At 48.4% G+C, this 18,998-nt stretch overlaps 2 protein-coding genes across 5 annotated transcripts in view; both read right to left on the bottom strand.

Moving 5' to 3' along the window:
* RAB11FIP5 (RAB11 family interacting protein 5) overlaps nucleotides 1–3,793 on the bottom strand; it is a 38,087-nt gene extending 34,294 nt beyond the window's left edge. For 3 of the 4 annotated variants that reach the window (XM_010333461.3, XM_074398410.1, XM_010333462.3), the window contains exon 1: nucleotides 3,168–3,793. In XM_010333461.3, the coding sequence (XP_010331763.3) occupies nucleotides 3,168–3,598 (431 nt within the window). In that variant the 5' untranslated portion in view covers nucleotides 3,599–3,793. The remainder of the gene's footprint in view (nucleotides 1–3,167) is intronic. The other variant, XM_010333463.3, reaches the window with a different exon arrangement.
* Nucleotides 3,794–17,457: 13,664 nt separating this feature from the next.
* Nucleotides 17,458–17,939, bottom strand: LOC101034269 (large ribosomal subunit protein uL14). Its single transcript, XM_003922611.4, is given in 2 exon segments — nucleotides 17,458–17,538; nucleotides 17,541–17,939. Coding segments are annotated over 2 exon segments (420 nt in total). The 5' UTR covers nucleotides 17,932–17,939; the 3' UTR covers nucleotides 17,458–17,509.
* Nucleotides 17,940–18,998: the final 1,059 nt, after the last annotated feature.

Below are 18,998 nucleotides of genomic sequence, written 5' to 3'. Positions count from 1 at the left end.
GCCTCCAGGTTTTTAAGCCCTGGGCCGTCCTTCCTTCCCAACAGGGCAGGGCCAGCTCCAGGCAGGACTGCCAGGGAGGACAGCTATAGAGCTGCAGGCTTATCTGAGCCTGGCTTCAGGACTGCAGAGGCCTCTCAAGCCCAGCCCCGGTTCTTGACCCTCTAGCAGCAAATAGAACTCAGAGAGCTGCAAAGGGCCAGCTCGTTTTGTTGGGAACTCTCGTACTCTTATGTGTAATCCATCCTGAGGCTTTCCTAGGCTCTAAGTTCTGGACTCTCTCCCCCATCACATAAGAAGCTCTTCTAGCCGGGCGCGGTGGCTCAAGCCTGTAATCCCAGCACTTTGGGAGGCCGAGGCGGGTGGATCACAAGGTCGAGAGATCGAGACCATCCTGGTCAACATGGTGAAACCCCGTCTCTACTAAAAATACAAAAAAATTAGCTGGGCATGGTGGCACGTGCCTGTAATCCCAGCTACTCAGGAGGCTGAGGCAGGAGAATCGCCTGAACCCAGGAGGCGGAGGTTGCGGTGAGCCGAGATCACGCCATTGCACTCCAGCCTGGGTAACAAAAGCGAAACTCCGTCTCAAAAAAAAAAAAAAAAAGAAGCTCTTCTAGGGCAGGGGAACTCCTCCACACTAGGGATAACAGATACTGTTACCAAAAGCTCCCTTCACCATCACTGCTCTGTACTGACCACCTACCATGTACAGGGACTGCACTAGGTACTTAAGTTGCATTTTCATTTCATCCCTCACATTAACCCTATGAAGGTGTAAATTATCTCCATTTTATAGATGTGAAAACTGAGGCACCAAGAGTTTACATGACTTGCCACCTACAAACACAGGTGGCAATTTTGAGACTGGGATCTGTCTAGTGCCACTCTACAGCCCCTTCCTAACCACGACGGTACTCTTCCCTACTCAGGTTCTCTCTTGGCAAAGGACCACCATCTGCCCTGCCTGAGACCACCAGAGCCAACTCCTGGAGATAAGGAGTAGATATTGTTCTTTTCTACCATTATTCAAAGTGGAGGAGGGTACACCCTGGTCTTCTCTACCTTGCCCTCTCTACCAGGAAGCATTTAGACTCAGTCTCAGTAGCCCACATCAGGGTGCTCCAGAAAATACCACCAGGAATAGCCAGTAGAGCCAGAGGTGGGGACCACTGTGGGGGTGACAGCCCTCCTCCTATGTCAGTGGGCATGCTGTTAGGTCCAGTAAACTAAAGGACCAGGTCAACTTCACAGACTTTCCTCTGCCCACCCTAAGTGACCCTCCTTACTCCTGTTCCCTCCCGGTTCTATAAATAAATCAAGTCGATACATCAGAGAAAACAGCCAGGTGGGTGTGGAAAGATCCTGGTGGAAAAGATGATTTCTATAAAGTAAATTAAGGCTCCCATTCAGATCAAGGGGTGGTAAGTCAAATTCTCCAAGACAGACTGTTCTTGGCTGAAAATAGGACCACCTGGACCTACAGGCTTGGCCAGCTCAGCTAAGGAAGATCCAGAGGCCAAGAGGAAAGCAAGGGCAGGAACTGGAAAAAACAAAGAAGCTGCTCCCTGCAGGCCTGGAGCCTTTTTTTGGTCTGCCTCCTCCTGTTCCCCCAGCACCCCCGAACAGATGTGTCATCTACCAGTCTGGTCAGAGTAGCTGATTGGTGGAAGGTGAAGGACTAGGGGAAGGGGCAGAATGATTTGGGGGACAGGCACCTCTTCTGAAAAAGAGTGGGGTAAGAGATCCAGGGGAGAGCTTTTCACCCCGTATACCCACCCCCTTGGGCTCCAGGAACCAGGAAGGAGGGAGAAGACAGAAAGGAGGAGGAAAAAAACAAAACAAGGGCCACGCTATACCACATGATCCCACACCCAGCCACCAAACAGCAAGTCATGAAGGAAGGAGGGGAGCAGGCCAGGGCATGGGGAGAGGGAGTCAGGTCACAGCCACGCCTGGAACTTGCCCTGCACTAACACCCTCCCCATCCCAGGCCACAGAGAGCCAGCCAAGAAGGCCATTCCACACCCACGTTTCGGAAAACATTCAAGGTCAGATCCTTTCTACCTAAATCCTGCTTTCATTTGGGTTTGCACCAGGTTCATCTCCCTCCTCCAGCAAGCCTTCCTGGATTTATTTGCTCAGTGGATCCCATGTCACTGGGGCTAAACCTTTCCGGCACCTCTACAGACCTAAGGCACAGTCCTGCCCCAATCCCCTTATCCTCCTACCCAGGTCACTCTGAAGTTAACCATTTGACTGATCCCACAGCAGGCTGTCAGCCCTGGAGACTGGCTTCCAACTCCTGCCCAAGCCCAAAACAGGAAATGGGGCTCCAAGGCTGAAGCTTTGATCTTGACACAGGCAAGGGTAAATGCTGCCAAAATAAATGATTAAAAAACCCACTGGCCTATTGAGGTGGAGTGACCAGGAGATAATCTCCCGCTGTGCATTAACCATGCAGTTGCCTCTACCTCAGGCAGGACAGGGCAGGCAGGCAGGCAGGCTACTGGAAAGCTGACTCAAGCGTTTCCTGCCTTTACTTAGGAGCTCCTCCAGTCCCCAGACCAGGGACACAAGACACAGAGGGACAGGATCCGGGGGCGGGGGGCAACTCTAGATAGTGGAGGGCATCTTGAGACCCAGGCAACAGGCAGATGCCCTCAGCAGCCAGCTTCTATCTTTAGTGGGGAAATCAACATTCAACCTCACCCTGGAGGAAGACACCTGGACTTCCTTCCCCCGCAGGGCAAGGCTATTCCTCTCCACTCCCCTGAGGGACAGGTGCCCGCAGTTCTCCTCCCCTTTGAGGAAAGGGAAGCAGGCCCGGAGATTCTAAGAATGGTCCCAAGATTTCTCTTCTTGAGGTTTCCACAGCCCCGAAGCCTCTGGATCTCATTCCTAACTTGACTTGACAATCTACTCCTAACGTTCGCCACCACTTAAACCTCCCCCAGTCCTCCCAGGGACCTGCCAGTGGCCGAGCCCCTCACAGCACACGTTCGGGGAGCCTGAAGGCAACCACGAAATGCGAAGAAGCAACGTGTCTGTCGGTTTACGCCCTTGAGCGCGAGGCGAGGGGCTCGCCGGCCAAGCCGAACTTCAGGGGTCCTGATCCCCCGACCGGTTAGGCCTTTAGCCGTTTCTGTGCCCCTGCGCCCCCCACTCACTGCGTGTGCTGGGCGCGGCCTGCGCCGAAGACCTCGTCCAGCGCCACCGTAGCCTGGCCCAGGAACTTGTCGACGCCGATGAGTGAGCGGTGCATGGTGGTGAGCACCAGCTCGCAGGCGGCGGCGGAGCCCGCGACCCAGGGCGCCTGGCCCGCGTCGGCCTCCTGCGCCCGCAGCAGGCCATCCAGGGCGCCGGGTGGCAGCTCGAAGGAGCACTCCTCACGCCACTCTGGGCAGCCGTGCGTCTTCTCCACCACCGACGTGCTGTACTTCTCGCGGCCCACCTGGATCACCGTGTACGCGTCGCTGGTGCTGCCCGCGCCCGAGCTCTTGCCCCTCAGCCCGCGGGCCCGCAGCACAGTCACCTGGACATGCGTGGGAAGCCAGCGGGAAGGCCCCGCTGCCGGCTCCGCGCCCCGCACCAGGGCCATGGCGGGGAAGCGGCGGGCGAGGGCCGGCGGAGCCGGTGCAGACCCCGGGACCTGGAGACAAACTCGGCCGCGGCGGAGGGCGGTCTGGAGCCGGCTCCGAGCGCCGCCGCCGCTGCGGGCTGGGCCGGGCCGACCGGCCACCGCCTCCCCGCCCCGCCCCGCCGGGCCGCGGGCCGCGCCGCGACGTCAGCGCCCCGCCCCCTGCCCCGCCCCGCGCCCGCCGCCCCGACCCGCGTGGCGCTGCGACAGGGCTGCGGGTACGCCGCTTGCGCCCCTGCAGCCGCAGACCCGCCCGAAGCGGGACGGGGCGGCGCGCGGCCTCTGCAGAGGGTAGGCGGAGCTCTCGCGGTGGCCCCGCCCCTGGCTGGGGGGCGCCTGAAGCGATCGCGCCTTCCCCGTAGGGAGCCCGATACCCGCGGCCAGTACAAAAAACCCGCTCTGCGCCTCCAGGCCAATCCCGCGTCTTCCTTCTAGAAGTCCTTGCTCTGGAAAGCCCTTGTCCTAAAAGGATCCCGACCCGCCCCTCCCGGGATGGCCATCCTCTTGGCGCGGACTTAGGGTGATGGGGACCCCTGCCGCTCCCCGACCCCGGGCCGCGATCTCCCCTCCTCCAGCCCGCCCCTGCCCTGGAAAATGCCCGAGTGAAACCGGAGCGACTACCGCCCGGCCACGTGACCGTCCCGCATCGGCGACCTGGAAGCCGGTGAGCTGCCGCCGCCTCCAACCTCCCTGCGCAGTGGGCCTGCATGCGGCCAGGCCGCCGCGCGGGAGGCCAGAGAGCGGGGCTTACCCTCCTCGAACTCTGCGGCGGAGAGCCGAGTGATGAATAAATGAGTAACCACATCAATATTTAAGTGTTACTCGGAGCCTTGGGGCCAGTGTGTCATGGGTTGGGGGTGAAATTATAAGGCCTTGGTGAGGGGTTAAATAACTACTTTATTTAAATAACTTTCACCCAATATTAAGTGCCTACTATGTGCCAGGGCTCTGGTATTACCTGCGTATTTGGTTTATTATTAATAATAACAATGTTTAGTAATTATAGATGCTGAATTTCAGCCAACTCTGGTCTATGTGCTTTAATATGCATTACCTCATTTTATCCTCAGAGCAACTCCGTGGGGGGAGTATGGTTTTTATCCCTATTCTCCAGAAGATAAAATTTCAGCTTAGATGGGGAAGGGATGTGAATCCCCTAGATGCCCCCAAAGCCTATACCAAAAAGCAAAAACAGAAAACAAACCTGTTCTTTTAAAATAGTAATTTTAAAATAATACACACAGCCTTTTTAAAAAATCAAATACAAAATCAAAATCAAAAAAATCATATTTTTAAAAAAATCAAATCAAAAAATCAAATAGGACAGAAGAGCTTCCAATGAAAAGCAAGAACTCCCTCTCCATCCTTCCAATCCAGGGATACTGCTTAAAGCCACTGATGTTTTCAGGTCTAATAGTTACCTCCACATCACTACATAACATACTCACATAGCTACGTCTGGATTTATCAGGACTGGCCACTGTCTATTGCCTTAACACACACTTCCATACCTCGGTCTTTTGTAGTTATGCTATTATTTTTAGTTCCTCTATACCAGGGGTCCCCAACCCTTGGGCCACAGACTGGTAGCTCTCCATGACTTTTTGGGAACTGGGCAGCACAGTAGGAGGTGAGTGGTGGGGCTAGCTGGTGAAACTTCATCTGTATTTACAGCCACGTTACAGCCACATCCTATCGTCCTATCACATTACTGCCTGAGCTCCACCTCCTATGGCATTAGATTCTCCTAGGGAGTGCAACCCCTATTGTGAACTGCCCATGCAAGGGATCTAGGTTGCACATTCCTTATGAGAATTCTAATGCCTGATGATCTGTCACTGTCTCCCATCCCCAGATGAGACCACCTGGTTGCAGGAAATCAAGCTCAGAGCTCCCACTGATTCTACATTATGGTGAGCTGTATTACTTCATTATATATTACAATGTAATAAGAGAAATAAAATGCACAGTAAACATAAAGCACTTGAATCATCCTGAAACCATCCCTGCCACCCCGTCCATGGAAACTGGTCCCTGGTGCCAAAAAGGTTAGGAAGCACTGCTCTATGGGATACCTAACAGGAGAAACAGGTAATCCTTAGAGAGACTCCATGGCACCCTTGACTGTCCACCTTCCAGGCCATGCCCTCTACCAGGAATATGAACCCAGGAAAACAATAGAGCAGGCAGAGGAGACCCATGAGAGCACATCCAGCATAGACCCAGTCCTCACAGCCTCCCACCTTAACTCTTCCATCAGAAGACTGGTGTGGGGAAGTCCTAAGCACCAGTCCCATGGTCCAGCATTCCTGACGATAGCACCTAGCTTTGGAGACAGCCAGATCCGCCTACAGATCTTGGCTGTCTGCCTCTTAGTAGGTATGAAACCCAAAGTTTAAGCCAACTTTCTAACCTCTCTTGGCCTTATTTTTTCATCTGGACAATGGGGATAATGATTCTTACCTTAGGCCAGGCACAGTGGCTCACACCTGTAATCCCAGCACTTTGGGAGGCCGAGGCTGGTGGATCACTTGAAGCGGGAGTTCAAGACCAGCCTGGGCAACATGATGAAACCCTATCTCTACTAAAAAGACCAAAAAAAATACGTACCTGGGTGTGGTGGCGGGCACCTGCAGTCCCAGCTACTCTGGAGGCTGAGGCACAAGGATCGCTTGAATCTGGGAGGCGGAGGTTGCAATGAGCCAAGACTGAGCCCTACGTTCCAGCCTGGGCAACTGAGCAAGAATCTGTCTCAAAAAAATAAAAAATGAGGATGGATGCAGTGGCTCATGCCTGTAATTCCAGCACTTCGGGAGGCCAAGGCAGGTGGATCGCTTGAGGTCAGGAATTTGAGATCAGGCTGGCTGGGAGTAGTGGCTCACACCTGTAATCCAAGCACTTTGGAGGCCAAGGCGGGCGGATCACCTGAGGTCGGGAGTTCAAGACCTGCCTGACCAATATTAAGACAGGTGAAACCCTGTCTTAAAAAATAAATAAATAAATAAATAAATAAATAAATAAAAAAGAAGAAGAAGAAGAAGAAATGAGAACAGCCTGACCAACATGGTGAAACCCTGTATCTACTAAAAATATAAAAATTAGCTGGGTGTGGTGCGGCACACCTGTAATCATAGCTACTCAGGAGGCTGAGGCATGAGAATCACTTGAACCCCAAAGGCAGAGGTTGCAGTGAGCCAAGATCATACCACTGCACTCCAGTCTGTGCAACAGTGAGACTCTGTCTCAAAAAAAGAAAAAATGAAAATAAATCATAATCCAACCATACAGAAACAAACACTCTTAATAATTTGTTGTATTTCTTTCCAGTCTTTATACTATGTGTGTTTGTTTTTATGGTTGTGAGACACCTACAGTATAACTATTAAATCTGTGGGCTTTGGAGTCCTGGTTCTACCCTTTTTTTTTTTTTTTTTGAGACCAAGTCTTGCTCTGTCTCCAGGCGCCAGGCTGGAGTGCAGTGGCACAATCTCAGCTCACTGCAATCTCCGCCACCTGGGTTCAAGCAATTCTCCTGCCTCAGCCTCCCGAGTAGCTGGGGAATACAGGTGCGCGTCACCATGCCCAGGTAATTTTTGTATTTTTTTTTTTCAAGATGGGGTTTCACCATATTGGTCATGCTAGTCTTGAACCCCTGACCTCAGGTGACCCACCCACCTTGGCCTCCAAAGTGCTTGGATTACAGGCGTGAGCCACCACGTCCGGCCAGTTTTTGTATTTTTTAGTAGAAACAGGGTTTCATCATGTTGGCCAGGACAGTCTCGATCTCTTAACCTCGTGATTTGCCCACCTCGGCCTCCCAAAGTGCTGGGATTACAAGCGTGAGCCACCGCTCCTGGCTCTACCATTTACTTTATATATATTATCACTCTTGGCTATGAGTCTGTATACTAAAGAAAAATTACATACACACACACACACACACACACACACACAGACACACACAATCACATTTACCCTTGAAGATAACCATTTAAAGCAAGGGCTATTGCCACCCTCATTTTCACTGATGAGGAAATGGAAGCAGAAAGAGCTTAGGTGATTTTCCCCAAGTCTCCAACTGGAAAATTGCAGAGACTGAGTGACTCTACTGCCTGTGGCACTCTACTTTCACACCAGCTTTTTGGTCGTCCAAGCACTAGATCCATTTAAAGTTAAAAAAGTAGGAAATGTTCTCATACCCATTTTACAGATGAAGACTGAAGTAACCAAGGTTACAAGAGTCAGGATGAACCCCCAACTTTAATAGTGAATTCCTCGGCTGGGCGCGGTGGCTCAAGCCTGTAATCCCAGCACTTTGGGAGGCCAAGGCAGGTGGATCACAAGGTCAGGAGTTTCAGACCAGCCTGGCCAATATGGTAAAACCCCATCTCAAAAATAAAAATAAAAATAAAAAGAGTGAATTCCTCGAGGGCTTTGCAAGTGAGGATATCATCACTAAACTTCAGCTAACATAAATGGGTCACTCCTTTAGCGGTTGTCTTTCATGTGTTTGCCTGCTTTCCAACATGACTGCTCCTCCCTCCTCCCTCCATCCCTCCTCCGCCAAGGAGGAGCAAAGCACCAGGAAAGGGGGAAACGGTGGGGAGAACTCAGACGGCTCTTCTGCCTCACCTGCCCTCTGGCTCTCTTTCCTCCTGCCTTGGCCCTTGTAGATTGGCAAGCTCAAGCTTCCTGCTGGCTGTGGACTGTGGCTTGCTATAGGAGGGCAGGGAAGCCAGCCAAGGCTCCCACGCCAGGTTGCCTGGCCCTAGAAGGAAAAGGTGGGTCTGCTAGCTGTCTGTGGCTGAGAAAAGAGCAGAAACACCAGATACCGAGGTCTTGGCCATCTAAAGGTGTGTTTCCTCCTCTAGAAGATGAGACCCTCCTCCAAGTCACTGCAGCAGCCTGCATAAGAGTTAGACAAGAAGATGGCCGAACCATCAGTTTCCTCTGCCTCCCCAGGGCTGGGTGTCCTCACTGCCTTCCTGGGCCTCTCCAGTCCATTGGAGGCAGTTCTTGCTTGAAAAGCACCCTCCTATGTGTAACTTCCACTCCTTGCTCCCTCTTCAATATCCCTAAGCCCATTTGCTTTCCCATGGAGACACTTCAACATATTTTGTCCTGCTCTTCCAGCTACATTTCCCTCTGTTCTTCACCTCACCTTCCCGTGCTATTTTCTAGGCCCCTCTTTATAGCAGAACCACATGCCCACGTCCAAGTCCTGGTGCCCCCACCTACTAGCTGTATAAGTGTGGGCAAATTACTGAACCTTATTGAGTCTGTTTCTGCCTCTGTAATACGGGCCTGCTCATAGGAAATTACCTCAAAGGGTTACTATGAGAGCTAGCTCAACACCCCTTAAGCAGTAATGAGCATGAATCATCATCTTAGAAATCTCTGCTGAAGGCAAAAGGTTGTTCCTTCTTGTTGTCTCATTTGCATTTCTTTGATTACCAGTGAGATTGAACTTCTTTTCAGTTATTAGTCATTTGTATTTCCTCCTTTAATGAATTGTCTATTTTCTGAATTGTCTATTTTCTGTGCTCTTTTTTCTATGAAGCTTTAATTTCATATTAATTATTTACACGAATGCTTTATATGTTAAGAATAGTAACATGGCCAGGCACAGTGGCTCATGCCTGTAATCCCAGCACTTTGAGGGGCTGAGGAGGGAGGATTGCTTGAGTCCAGAAGTTCGAAATCAGCCTGGCCAACATGGTAAAACTCTAATTCTAAAAAAAAAAAAAAAAAAAAAAAAAAAAATACAAAAATTAGCCGGGTGTGGTGGCACATGCCTATAGTCCCAGCTACTCAGGAGGTTCCTACTGAGGTGGGAGGATCACCTGAGCTCAAGAAGTCGAAGTTGGCCGGGCGCGGTGGCTCACGCCTGTAATCCCAGCACTTTGGGAGGCCGAGGCGGGTGGATCGCGAGGTCAAGAGATCGAGACCATCCTGGTCAACGTGGCGAAACTCCGTCTCTACTAAAAAAAAATACAAAAAAAAAAAAAAAAAAAAAAAAAAAAAGAAGTCGAAGTTGCAATAAGCTGTGATCATGTCACTGCACCTCAGCCTGGGCGTCAGAGTGAGGCCCTGTCTCAAAAGAAAAAGATAAAGAATAGTAACACCTTGTTGTTCATATTTACTGCAGATTTTTTGTTTGTTTGTTTGAGATGAAGTCTCACTCTGTCACCCAGGCTGGAGTGCAGTTGCACAATCTCGGCTCACTGCAAACTTCACCTCCCAGATTCAAGCGATTCTCCTGCCTCAGCCTCCTGAGAAGCTAGGACTACAGGTGTGCACCCGCACGCCCAGCTAATTTTTGCATTTTTAGTAGAAACTCGATTTTGCCATGTTGGCTAGGCTGGTCTCAAACTCCTGACCTCAGGTGATTCACCCTACTCAGCCACCCAAAGTACTGGGATTACAGGTGCTAGCCACCGCTCCCAGCCTAGACATGTGGTTTTTTGTTTTTTTGTTTGTTTGTTTTGTTTTTTGAGACAGAATTTCACTCTCGTTGCCAGGCTGGAGTGCAATGGTGTGATCTCAGCTCACCACAACCTTCACCACCCAAGTTCAAGCAATTTTCCTGCCTCGGCCTCCTGAGTAGCTGGGATTGCAGGCATGCGCCACCATACCCTGCTAATTTTTGTATTTTTAGTAGAGACAGGCTTTCACTATGTTGGTCAGGCTGGTCTTGAACTCCTAATCTCATGATCTGCCCCTCTTGGCCTCCTAAAGTGCTGAGATTACAGGCGTGAGCCATGGCGCCCGGCAGATACATTTCTGACATAAGACTTTAGATGAGCTGAGTGCAGTGGCTCATGCGGGTAACCCTAGCACTTTGGGAGGCCAATGCAGAAGATTGCTTGAGCCCAGGAGTTCAAGACCAGCCTGGACAACATAGCAATTTTCTTCTTAAAAATTGTTTTTAGGCCGGGCGCGGTGGCTCAAGCCTGTAATCCTAGCACTTTGGGAGGCCGAGGCGGGTGGATCATGAGGTCAAGAGATCGAGACCATCCTGGTCAACAAGGTGAAACCCCGTCTCTACTAAAAATACAAAAAATTAGCTGGGCATGGTGGTGAGTGCCTGTAATCCCAGCTATTCAGGAGGCTGAGGCAGGAGAATTGCCTGAACTCAGGAGGCGGAGGTTGTGGTGAGCCGAGATCGCGCCATTGCACTCCAGCCTGGGTAACAAGAGCGAAACTCCGTCTCAAAAATAAATAAATAAATAAATAAATAAATAAATAAAAATTGTTTTTAAATTGGTGGCAGGGTGGTTGGAGTAGGTCTGAGGCAGGAGTATTGCTTGATCCTGGGAGGCCCTAGCTTCAGTGGGCCACGATGCTACTGCACTCCAGCCTGGGTGACAGAGCTCAGACTCTGTCTAAATAAATAAGTAGGCCAGGCGTGGTGGCTCACGCCTGTAATCCAAGCACTTTGGAGGCCAAAGAGGGCAGATCACCTGAGGTCGGGAGTTCAAGACCAGCCTGACCAACATGATGAAACTGTGTCTTTAAAAAAAAAAGAAAAATAGCCGGGCGCGGTGGCTCAAGCCTGTAATCCCAGCACTTTGGGAGGCCGAGGCGGGTGGATCACAAGGTCGAAAGATCGAGACCATCCTGGTCAACATGGTGAAACCCCGTCTCTACTAAAAATACAATAAAACTAGCTGGGCATGGTGGCACGTGCCTGTAATCCCAGATACTTAGGAGGCTGAGGCAGGAGAATTGCCTGAGCCCAGGAGGCGGAGGTTGCGGTGAGCCGAGATCGTGCCATTGCACTCCAGCCTGGGTAACAAGAGCGAAACTCCGTCTCAAAAAAAAAAAAAGAAAAATAAAAGAAAATAAATAAATAAATAAAATTAGATAATAAAATCCTTGAATTTCTTCCATTGTTATAAGCTTGAGTTCTTCCAAACTTACAGGTCCAATAATATTCATTTGGATTTTTTCAAGTTTTTAAGTTGCTTGGATTTTTGTTTGTTCTTTCATTTTTCTTTAAATTCTTCTAGAAACCATTTTGGTGAATGATTTCAGGTGCCTCTCTAACTGCTCTCTCCCAACAGCTATCCAAGTTTCCCAATATTTGTTGCAAAGCCCTATACCTTAGCCATTGGGTTTAAGTTTATACATATATTTGTAGACAGGGTCTCAACTCCATCTTCTCTTTCACTGAGATGTATATGGTTCTGTTTTAATTGTTGTTGCCTTTTAAATGTTTTCATTACAACAAAAGAGCAAATCTCCACTCAAAGATCTTTTTTTTTTTTGAGATGGAGTTTCACTCGTTACCCAGGCTGGAGTGCAATGGCGCAGTCTCGGCTCACCACAACCTCCGCCTCCTGGGTTCAGGCAATTCTCCTGCCTCAGCCTCCTGAGTAGCTGGGATTACAGGCACTCGCCACCATGCCCAGCTAATTTTTTTGTATTTTTAGTAGAGACGGGGTTTCACCATGTTGACCGGGATGGTCTCGATCTCTTGACCTTGTGATCCACCTGCCTCGGCCTCCCAAAGTGCTGGGATTACAGGCTTGAGCCACCACGCCCGGCCTCAAAGATCTTATACTCTCACTTGTGTATCCATCCACATGAGCTGTAATTCTATTTGGAATTGTGAGACAAATTGTTGTAAGAAAAAATTGACACTTTTTTTTTTTTGAGATGGAGTTTCGCTCTTGTTCTCGAGGCTGGAGTGTAATGGCACTATCTCGGCTCACTGCAACCTCCACCTCCTGGGTTCAAGCAATAATATTTCTCCATGTTGGATGGGTAGAGATGGGGTTTCTCCATGTTGGTCAGGCTGATCTCGAACTCCTGACCTCAGGTGATCCACCCATCTTGGCATCCCAAAGTGCTAGGATTATAGTTGTGAGCCATCATACCCAGCCAACTGACATCTTTATAAACCATAGACATCCCGTTCAAAACCATGGTATACTCCCTAAGATTGGAATACAACAATAATGTCCTCTCTCTTCACTTCTATTTCAACATGTGCTTGAGGTTCTAGCTAGGGAAATTAGGCAAGAAGAAGAAATAAAGCCATCTAGATTGGAAAGGGAAAGTAAAATTATCTTTATTTGTCGACTACAAGATCTTGCAAATAGAAAATCCTAAGGAGTTCACTGAAATCTGTTAGGGTGAATAAATGAGTTCAGCAAGGTTATTTGGGTACAAGATCAACACACTCAAATCTATTATATTTCTATATACTAGCAATAAACAATTGAAAATAAAATTAAAGGCCGGGCATAGTGGCTCACGCCTGTAATCCAAGCACCTTGGAGGCCAAGGCGGGCAGATCACTTGAGGTCAGGAGTTCAAGACCAGCCTGACCAACACAGTCAAACCCCATCTATAAAAAAAAAAGAAAAGAAAATTAAAACAATTCCGTTTATAATAACATCAAAAAATAAAATACTTAGAAATGAATTTAACAAAAGAAGTCTAGGCCAGGTGCAATGGCTCGATGACACCTTTAATCCCAAAACTTTGGGAGGCCAAAATGTGGAGATCACCTGAAGTCAGGAGTTCGAGACCGGTCTGGCCAATATGGCAAATACAAAACTTGCAAATACAGAGTCAGTAGGTAGGGTTCAGTAATTTGCCCACACTTATACAGCTGGTAGGTGGGGGCACCAGGACTTGGACGTGGGCATGTGGTTCTGCTATAAAGAGGGGACTAGAAAATAGCACGGGAAGGTGAGGTGAAGAACAGAGGGAAATGTAGCTGGAAGAGCAGGACAAAATATGTTGAAGTGTCTCCATGGGAAAGCAAATGGGCTTAGGGATATTGAAGAGGGAGCAAGGAGTGGAAGTTACACATAGGAGGGTGCTTTTCAAGCAAGAACTGCCTCCAATGGACTGGAGAGGCCCAGGAAGGCAGTGAGGACACCCAGCCCTGGGGAGGCAGAGGAAACTGATGGTTCGGCCATCTTCTTGTCTAACTCTTATGCAGGCTGCTGCAGTGACTTGGAGGAGGGTCTCATCTTCTAGAGGAGGAAACACACCTTTAGATGGCCAAGACCTCGGTATCTGGTGTTTCTGCTCTTTTCTCAGCCACAGACAGCTAGCAGACCCACCTTTTCCTTCTAGGGCCAGGCAACCTGGCGTGGGAGCCTTGGCTGGCTTCCCTGCCCTCCTATAGCAAGCCACAGTCCACAGCCAGCAGGAAGCTTGAGCTTGCCAATCTACAAGGGCCAAGGCAGGAGGAAAGAGAGCCAGAGGGCAGGTGAGGCAGAAGAGCCGTCTGAGTTCTCCCCACCGTTTCCCCCTTTCCTGGTGCTTTGCTCCTCCTTGGCGGAGGAGGGATGGAGGGAGGAGGGAGGAGCAGTCATGTTGGAAAGCAGGCAAACACATGAAAGACAACCGCTAAAGGAGTGACCCATTTATGTTAGCTGAAGTTTAGTGATGATATCCTCACTTGCAAAGCCCTCGAGGAATTCACTCTTTTTATTTTTATTTTTATTTTTGAGATGGGGTTTTACCATATTGGCCAGGCTGGTCTGAAACTCCTGACCTTGTGATCCACCTGCCTTGGCCTCCCAAAGTGCTGGGATTACAGGCGTGAGCCACTGCGCCCAGCCGAGGAATTCACTTTTTTTTTTTTTTTTTTTAGACGGAGTTTCGCTCTTGTTACCCAGGCTGGAGTGCAATGGCACGATCTCGGCTCACCGCAACCTCCGCCTCCTGAGTTCAGGCAATTCTCCTGCCTCAGCCTCCTGAGTAGCTCAGATTACAGGCATGTGCCACCATGCCCAGCTACTTTTTTGTATTTTTAGTAGAGACGGGGTTTCACCATATTGACCAGGATGGTCTCGATCTCTTGACCTCGTGATCCACCCGCCTCAGTCTCCCAAAGTGCTGGGATTACAGGCTTGAGCCACCGCGCCCGGCCGAGGAATTCACTGTTAAAGTTGGGGGTTCATCCTGACTCTTGTAACCTTGGTTACCTCAGTCTTCATCTGTTAAAATGGGTATGAGAACATTTCCTACTTTTTTTTTTTTTTTTTTTTTTTTGAGACGGAGTTTCACCCTTGTTACCCAGGCTGGAGTGCAATGGCGCGATCTCGGCTCACCGCAACCTCCGCCTCCTGGGCTCAGGCAATTCTCCTGCCTCAGCCTCCTGAGTAGCTGGGATTACAGGCACGTGCCACCATGCCCAGCTAATTTTTTGCACTTTTAGTAGAGACGGGGGTTTCACCATGTTGACCAGGATGGTCTCGATCTCTCGACCTCGTGATCCACCCGCCTCGGCCTCCCAAAGTGCTGGGATTACAGGCTTGAGCCACCGCGCCCAGCCGAGGAATTCACTATTAAAGTTGGGGGTTCATCTTGACTCTTGTAACCTTGGTTACTTCAGTCTTCATCTGTAAAATGGGTATGAGAACATTTCCTACTTTTTTAACTTTAAATGGATCTAGTGCTTGGACGACCAAAAAGCTGGTGTGAAAGTAGAGTGCCACAGGCAGTAGAGTCACTCAGTCTCTGCAATTTTCCAGTTGGAGACTTGGGGAAAATCACCTAAGCTCTTTCTGCTTCCATTTCCTCATCAGTGAAAATGAGGGTGGCAATAGCCCTTGCTTTAAATGGTTATCTTCAAGGGTAAATGTGATTGTGTGTGTGTGTGTGTGTGTGTGTATGTAATTTTTCTTTAGTATACAGACCCATAGCCAAGAGTGATAATATATAAAAAGTAAATGGTAGAGCTGGGAGCAGTGGCTCACGCCTGTAATCCCAGCACTTTGGGAGGCCTACGCAGGCAGATCACGAGGTTAAGAGATCAAGACCATCCTGGCCAACATGGTGAAACCCTGTCTCTACTAAAAAATACAAAAATTACCTGGGTGTTGTGGTGTACACCTATAGTTCCAGCTGCTTGGGAGGCTGAGGTATGAGAATAACTTGAATGTGGGAGGCAGAAGTTGATTGCGCCACTGCACTCCAGCCTGGGCAACAGAGTGAGACTCCGTCTCAAAAAAATAAAAGGAGAAGAAGAAGTTAAAGACTCATACCCTGGAAACTACGAAACATTGTTGAAAGAAATTAATAACCTAAATACATAGAAAGTTATTGAATGTTCGTGGAAGTGAAGACTTAATATTGTTAAGATGGCAATACTCACCAAATTGAGTTACAGTTCAACATATTCCTTTTCAAAATTCCAACTGCTGTTTTTGCAAAAACTGGGAAGCTTACGCTGAAAAGGACATGGAAATGCACAGGACCCAAAATAGTCAAATCAACCTTGAAAAAGAACAACAGCCGGATGCAGTGGCTCATGCCTGTAATCCCAACACTTTGGGAGGCAGAGGTGGGCAAATCATGAGGTCAAGAGATTGAGACTATCCTGGCCAACATGGTGAAAACCCATCTGTACTAAAAATGTAAAAAATATCTGGGTGTGGTAGCGGGTGCCTGTAGTCCCAGCTACTTGGGAGGCTGAGGTAGGAGGATTGCTTGAATCCGGGAGGCAGAGGTTGCAGTGGGCCAAGATCATACCACTACACTCCAGCCTGGTGACAGAGTAAGACTCCATCTCAAAATAAAAAAAGAAAGAAAGAAAGAGAAAGAACAACAAAGTTGGGGCATTCACAATTTTTTATTTCAAAACTTACTACAAATAAAGACAGTGTCATGCTGGCATAAAGATAGACATATAGACCAGTGGAATAAATAGAGTCCAGGCGCAGTGGCTCTCACCTGTAATACCAGAGCTTTGGGAGGCCAAGGCAGGTGGATCACGAGGTCAGGAGATCGAGACCATCTTGGCCAACATGGTGAAACCCTGTCTCTACTAAAAATAAACAAAGTTAGCTTGGTGTGGTGGTGCTTACCTGTAATCCCAGCTGCTTGGGAGGCTGAGGCAAGAGAATCGTTTGAATCTGGGAGGTGGAGGTTGCAGTGAGCTGAGATTGTGCCACTGCACTGCAGCCTGCCAACTGCATCTCAAAAAAAAAAAAAAGAAAGAAAGAAAGAAAGAAAAAAAGTCCGGAAATAAATGCTTACATTTATAACCAATTGATTTTCAACAAAGGTACCTAGACCATTTAATGGGTAAATTATTGTTTTTTCAACAAATGGCCTGGGACAGCTGAATATTCACATGCAAAAGAATTAAGCTGGACCCCCTTCTTACACCTGCACACAAAAATTAACTCAAAACACGTTATAGAGGGGCGAGGCGCGGTGGCTCAAGCCCGTAATCCCAGCACTTTGGGAGGCCGAGGCGGGCGGATCACAAGGTCAAGAGATTGAGACCATCCTGGCCAACATGGTGAAACCCCGTCTCTACTAAAAATACAAAAAATTAGCTGGGCGTGGCGGCATGCGCCTGTAGTCCTAGCTACTTGGGAGACTGAGGCAAGAGAATTGCTTGAACCCAGGAGGCAGAGGTTGCAGTGAGCCGAGACTGTGCCACTGCACTCCAGCCTAGTGCCTGGTGACAGAGTGAGATTCTTGTCTCAAAAAAAAAAAAAAAAAAACAAAAACAAACAAACAAACAAAAAACACGTTACAGACCTAAATGTAGGAGTTAAAACTATAAAACTCCTAGAAGAAAATGTAGGAACAAAATCTTCACGACCTTGCATGAGGCAAAACCTTCTTAGATACACCAAAGTACAAGCAACTGAAAAATAAAATAAAATAAAGGTCGGGCGTGGTGGTTCACGCCTGTAATCCCAGCACTTTGGGAGGCTGAGGTGGGTGGATCACCTGAGGTTAGGTGTTCAAGGCTGGCCAAGTGGTGAAACCCCATCTCTACTAAAAATACAAAAATTAGTTGGGTGTGGTGGCATGCACCTCTTTTTTTTTTTTTTTTTTTTTTTAAATGGTTTTAAAGTGTTTTATTTTTTACAAATATACTGGAGATCATGCAATGCTGCCAGCATTGGATGCAATCGGGGCCACAGGTCTGCACACTCCTTTGCTACTGGTCCTGTAATGGCAGAACCTTTCATCTCGCCTTTATTGTTCACTATGACCCCTGCATTATCTTCAAAATAAAGAAACACGCCATCTTTTCTCCGGTATGACTTTCGTTGTCGAATGACCACTGCTGGATGTACCTTTTTTCTGAGCTCTGGTTTGCCTTTCTTGACTGTGGCCATCACCATGTCACCGACACCAGCAGCGGGAAGTCTGTTCAGCCGTCCCTTGATCCCCTTCACAGATATGATGTACAGGTTTTTGGCTCCTGTGTTGTCAGCACAGTTGATCACAGCTCCTACCAGAAGACCCAAGGAAATCCGGAATTTCGCACCAGAGGACCCACCACGTCCTCGCTTCGACATCTTGAACGCCGGAACGGTGGCATGCACCTCTATTCCCAACTATGAGGGAGGCTAAGTAGGAGAATTGCTTGAACCTGGAAGGTGGCAGTTGCAGTGAGTCAAGATCACGGCACTGCACTACAGCCTGGGCAACAGAGCAAGACTCCATCTCAAAATAAATAAATAAAATATAACAAAATAAACTGGATTCTATCTAAATTTAAAACTTTTAGGCTTCAAAGAATACCATTAAAAAAAAAGTGAAAATCCTCCCTGGCATCACACTGTATGTATTAAAAAAAAAAAAAAGTGAGAAGACACTCCACAGGATGAAAGTATTTACAAATCATATATCTCATAAGGAGCTAGTATCCAGAATATATAAATAACTCTTTTTTTTTTCTTTCTAACCGTAAAGAACTCTTATAATTCAACAATAAAAAGACAGGCTGAGCACAGTGGCTCATACCTGTAGTCCCAATGCTTTGGGAGGCCAAGGTAAGACAATTGCTTGAGGCCAGGAATTTGAGACCAGCCTGGGCATAAAAACACTTCATCTCTACAAGAAAAAAATTATTTTTTTAATTTTTATTTTTTTATTGCCCACCCACCTCCTATTTATTTATTTTTGAAACAGAGTCTCGCTCTGTCAATCAGGCTGGAGTGCAATGGCACGATCTTGGCTCACTGCAACCTCTGCCTCCCGGGTTCAAGCAATTCTCCTGCCTCAGCCTCCTGAGTAGCTGGGATTACAGGCATGCACCACCATTGCCTGGCTAATTTTTTTTTGTATTTTCAGTAGATAAACGGTCTCACCATGTTAGTCAAACTGGTCTTGAACTCCTGACCTTGTGATTCTCCCACTTTGGCCTCCCAAAGTGCTAGGATTACAGATGTGAGCCACTGCGCCAGGTCAAAAAGTATTTTTTTTTCTTAACTAGCCAGGCATGGTGGCACTCACCTGTAGTCCTAGCTACTTGGGAGACTGAGGCAGGAGGATCCCTTGAGCCCTAGGAATTTGAGGCTGCAGTAGGCTATGAACTTGCCAGTGCTTGGCAACAGAGTGAGGCCTTTTCTCTCTCTTTTTT

This window comes from Saimiri boliviensis, chromosome 1 (assembly GCF_048565385.1).
Source record: "Saimiri boliviensis isolate mSaiBol1 chromosome 1, mSaiBol1.pri, whole genome shotgun sequence".
Taxonomy (NCBI): domain Eukaryota; kingdom Metazoa; phylum Chordata; class Mammalia; order Primates; family Cebidae; genus Saimiri; species Saimiri boliviensis.
Note: the sequence above shows the minus strand (reverse complement) of the source record. Positions and strands in the feature narration are given on the sequence as shown.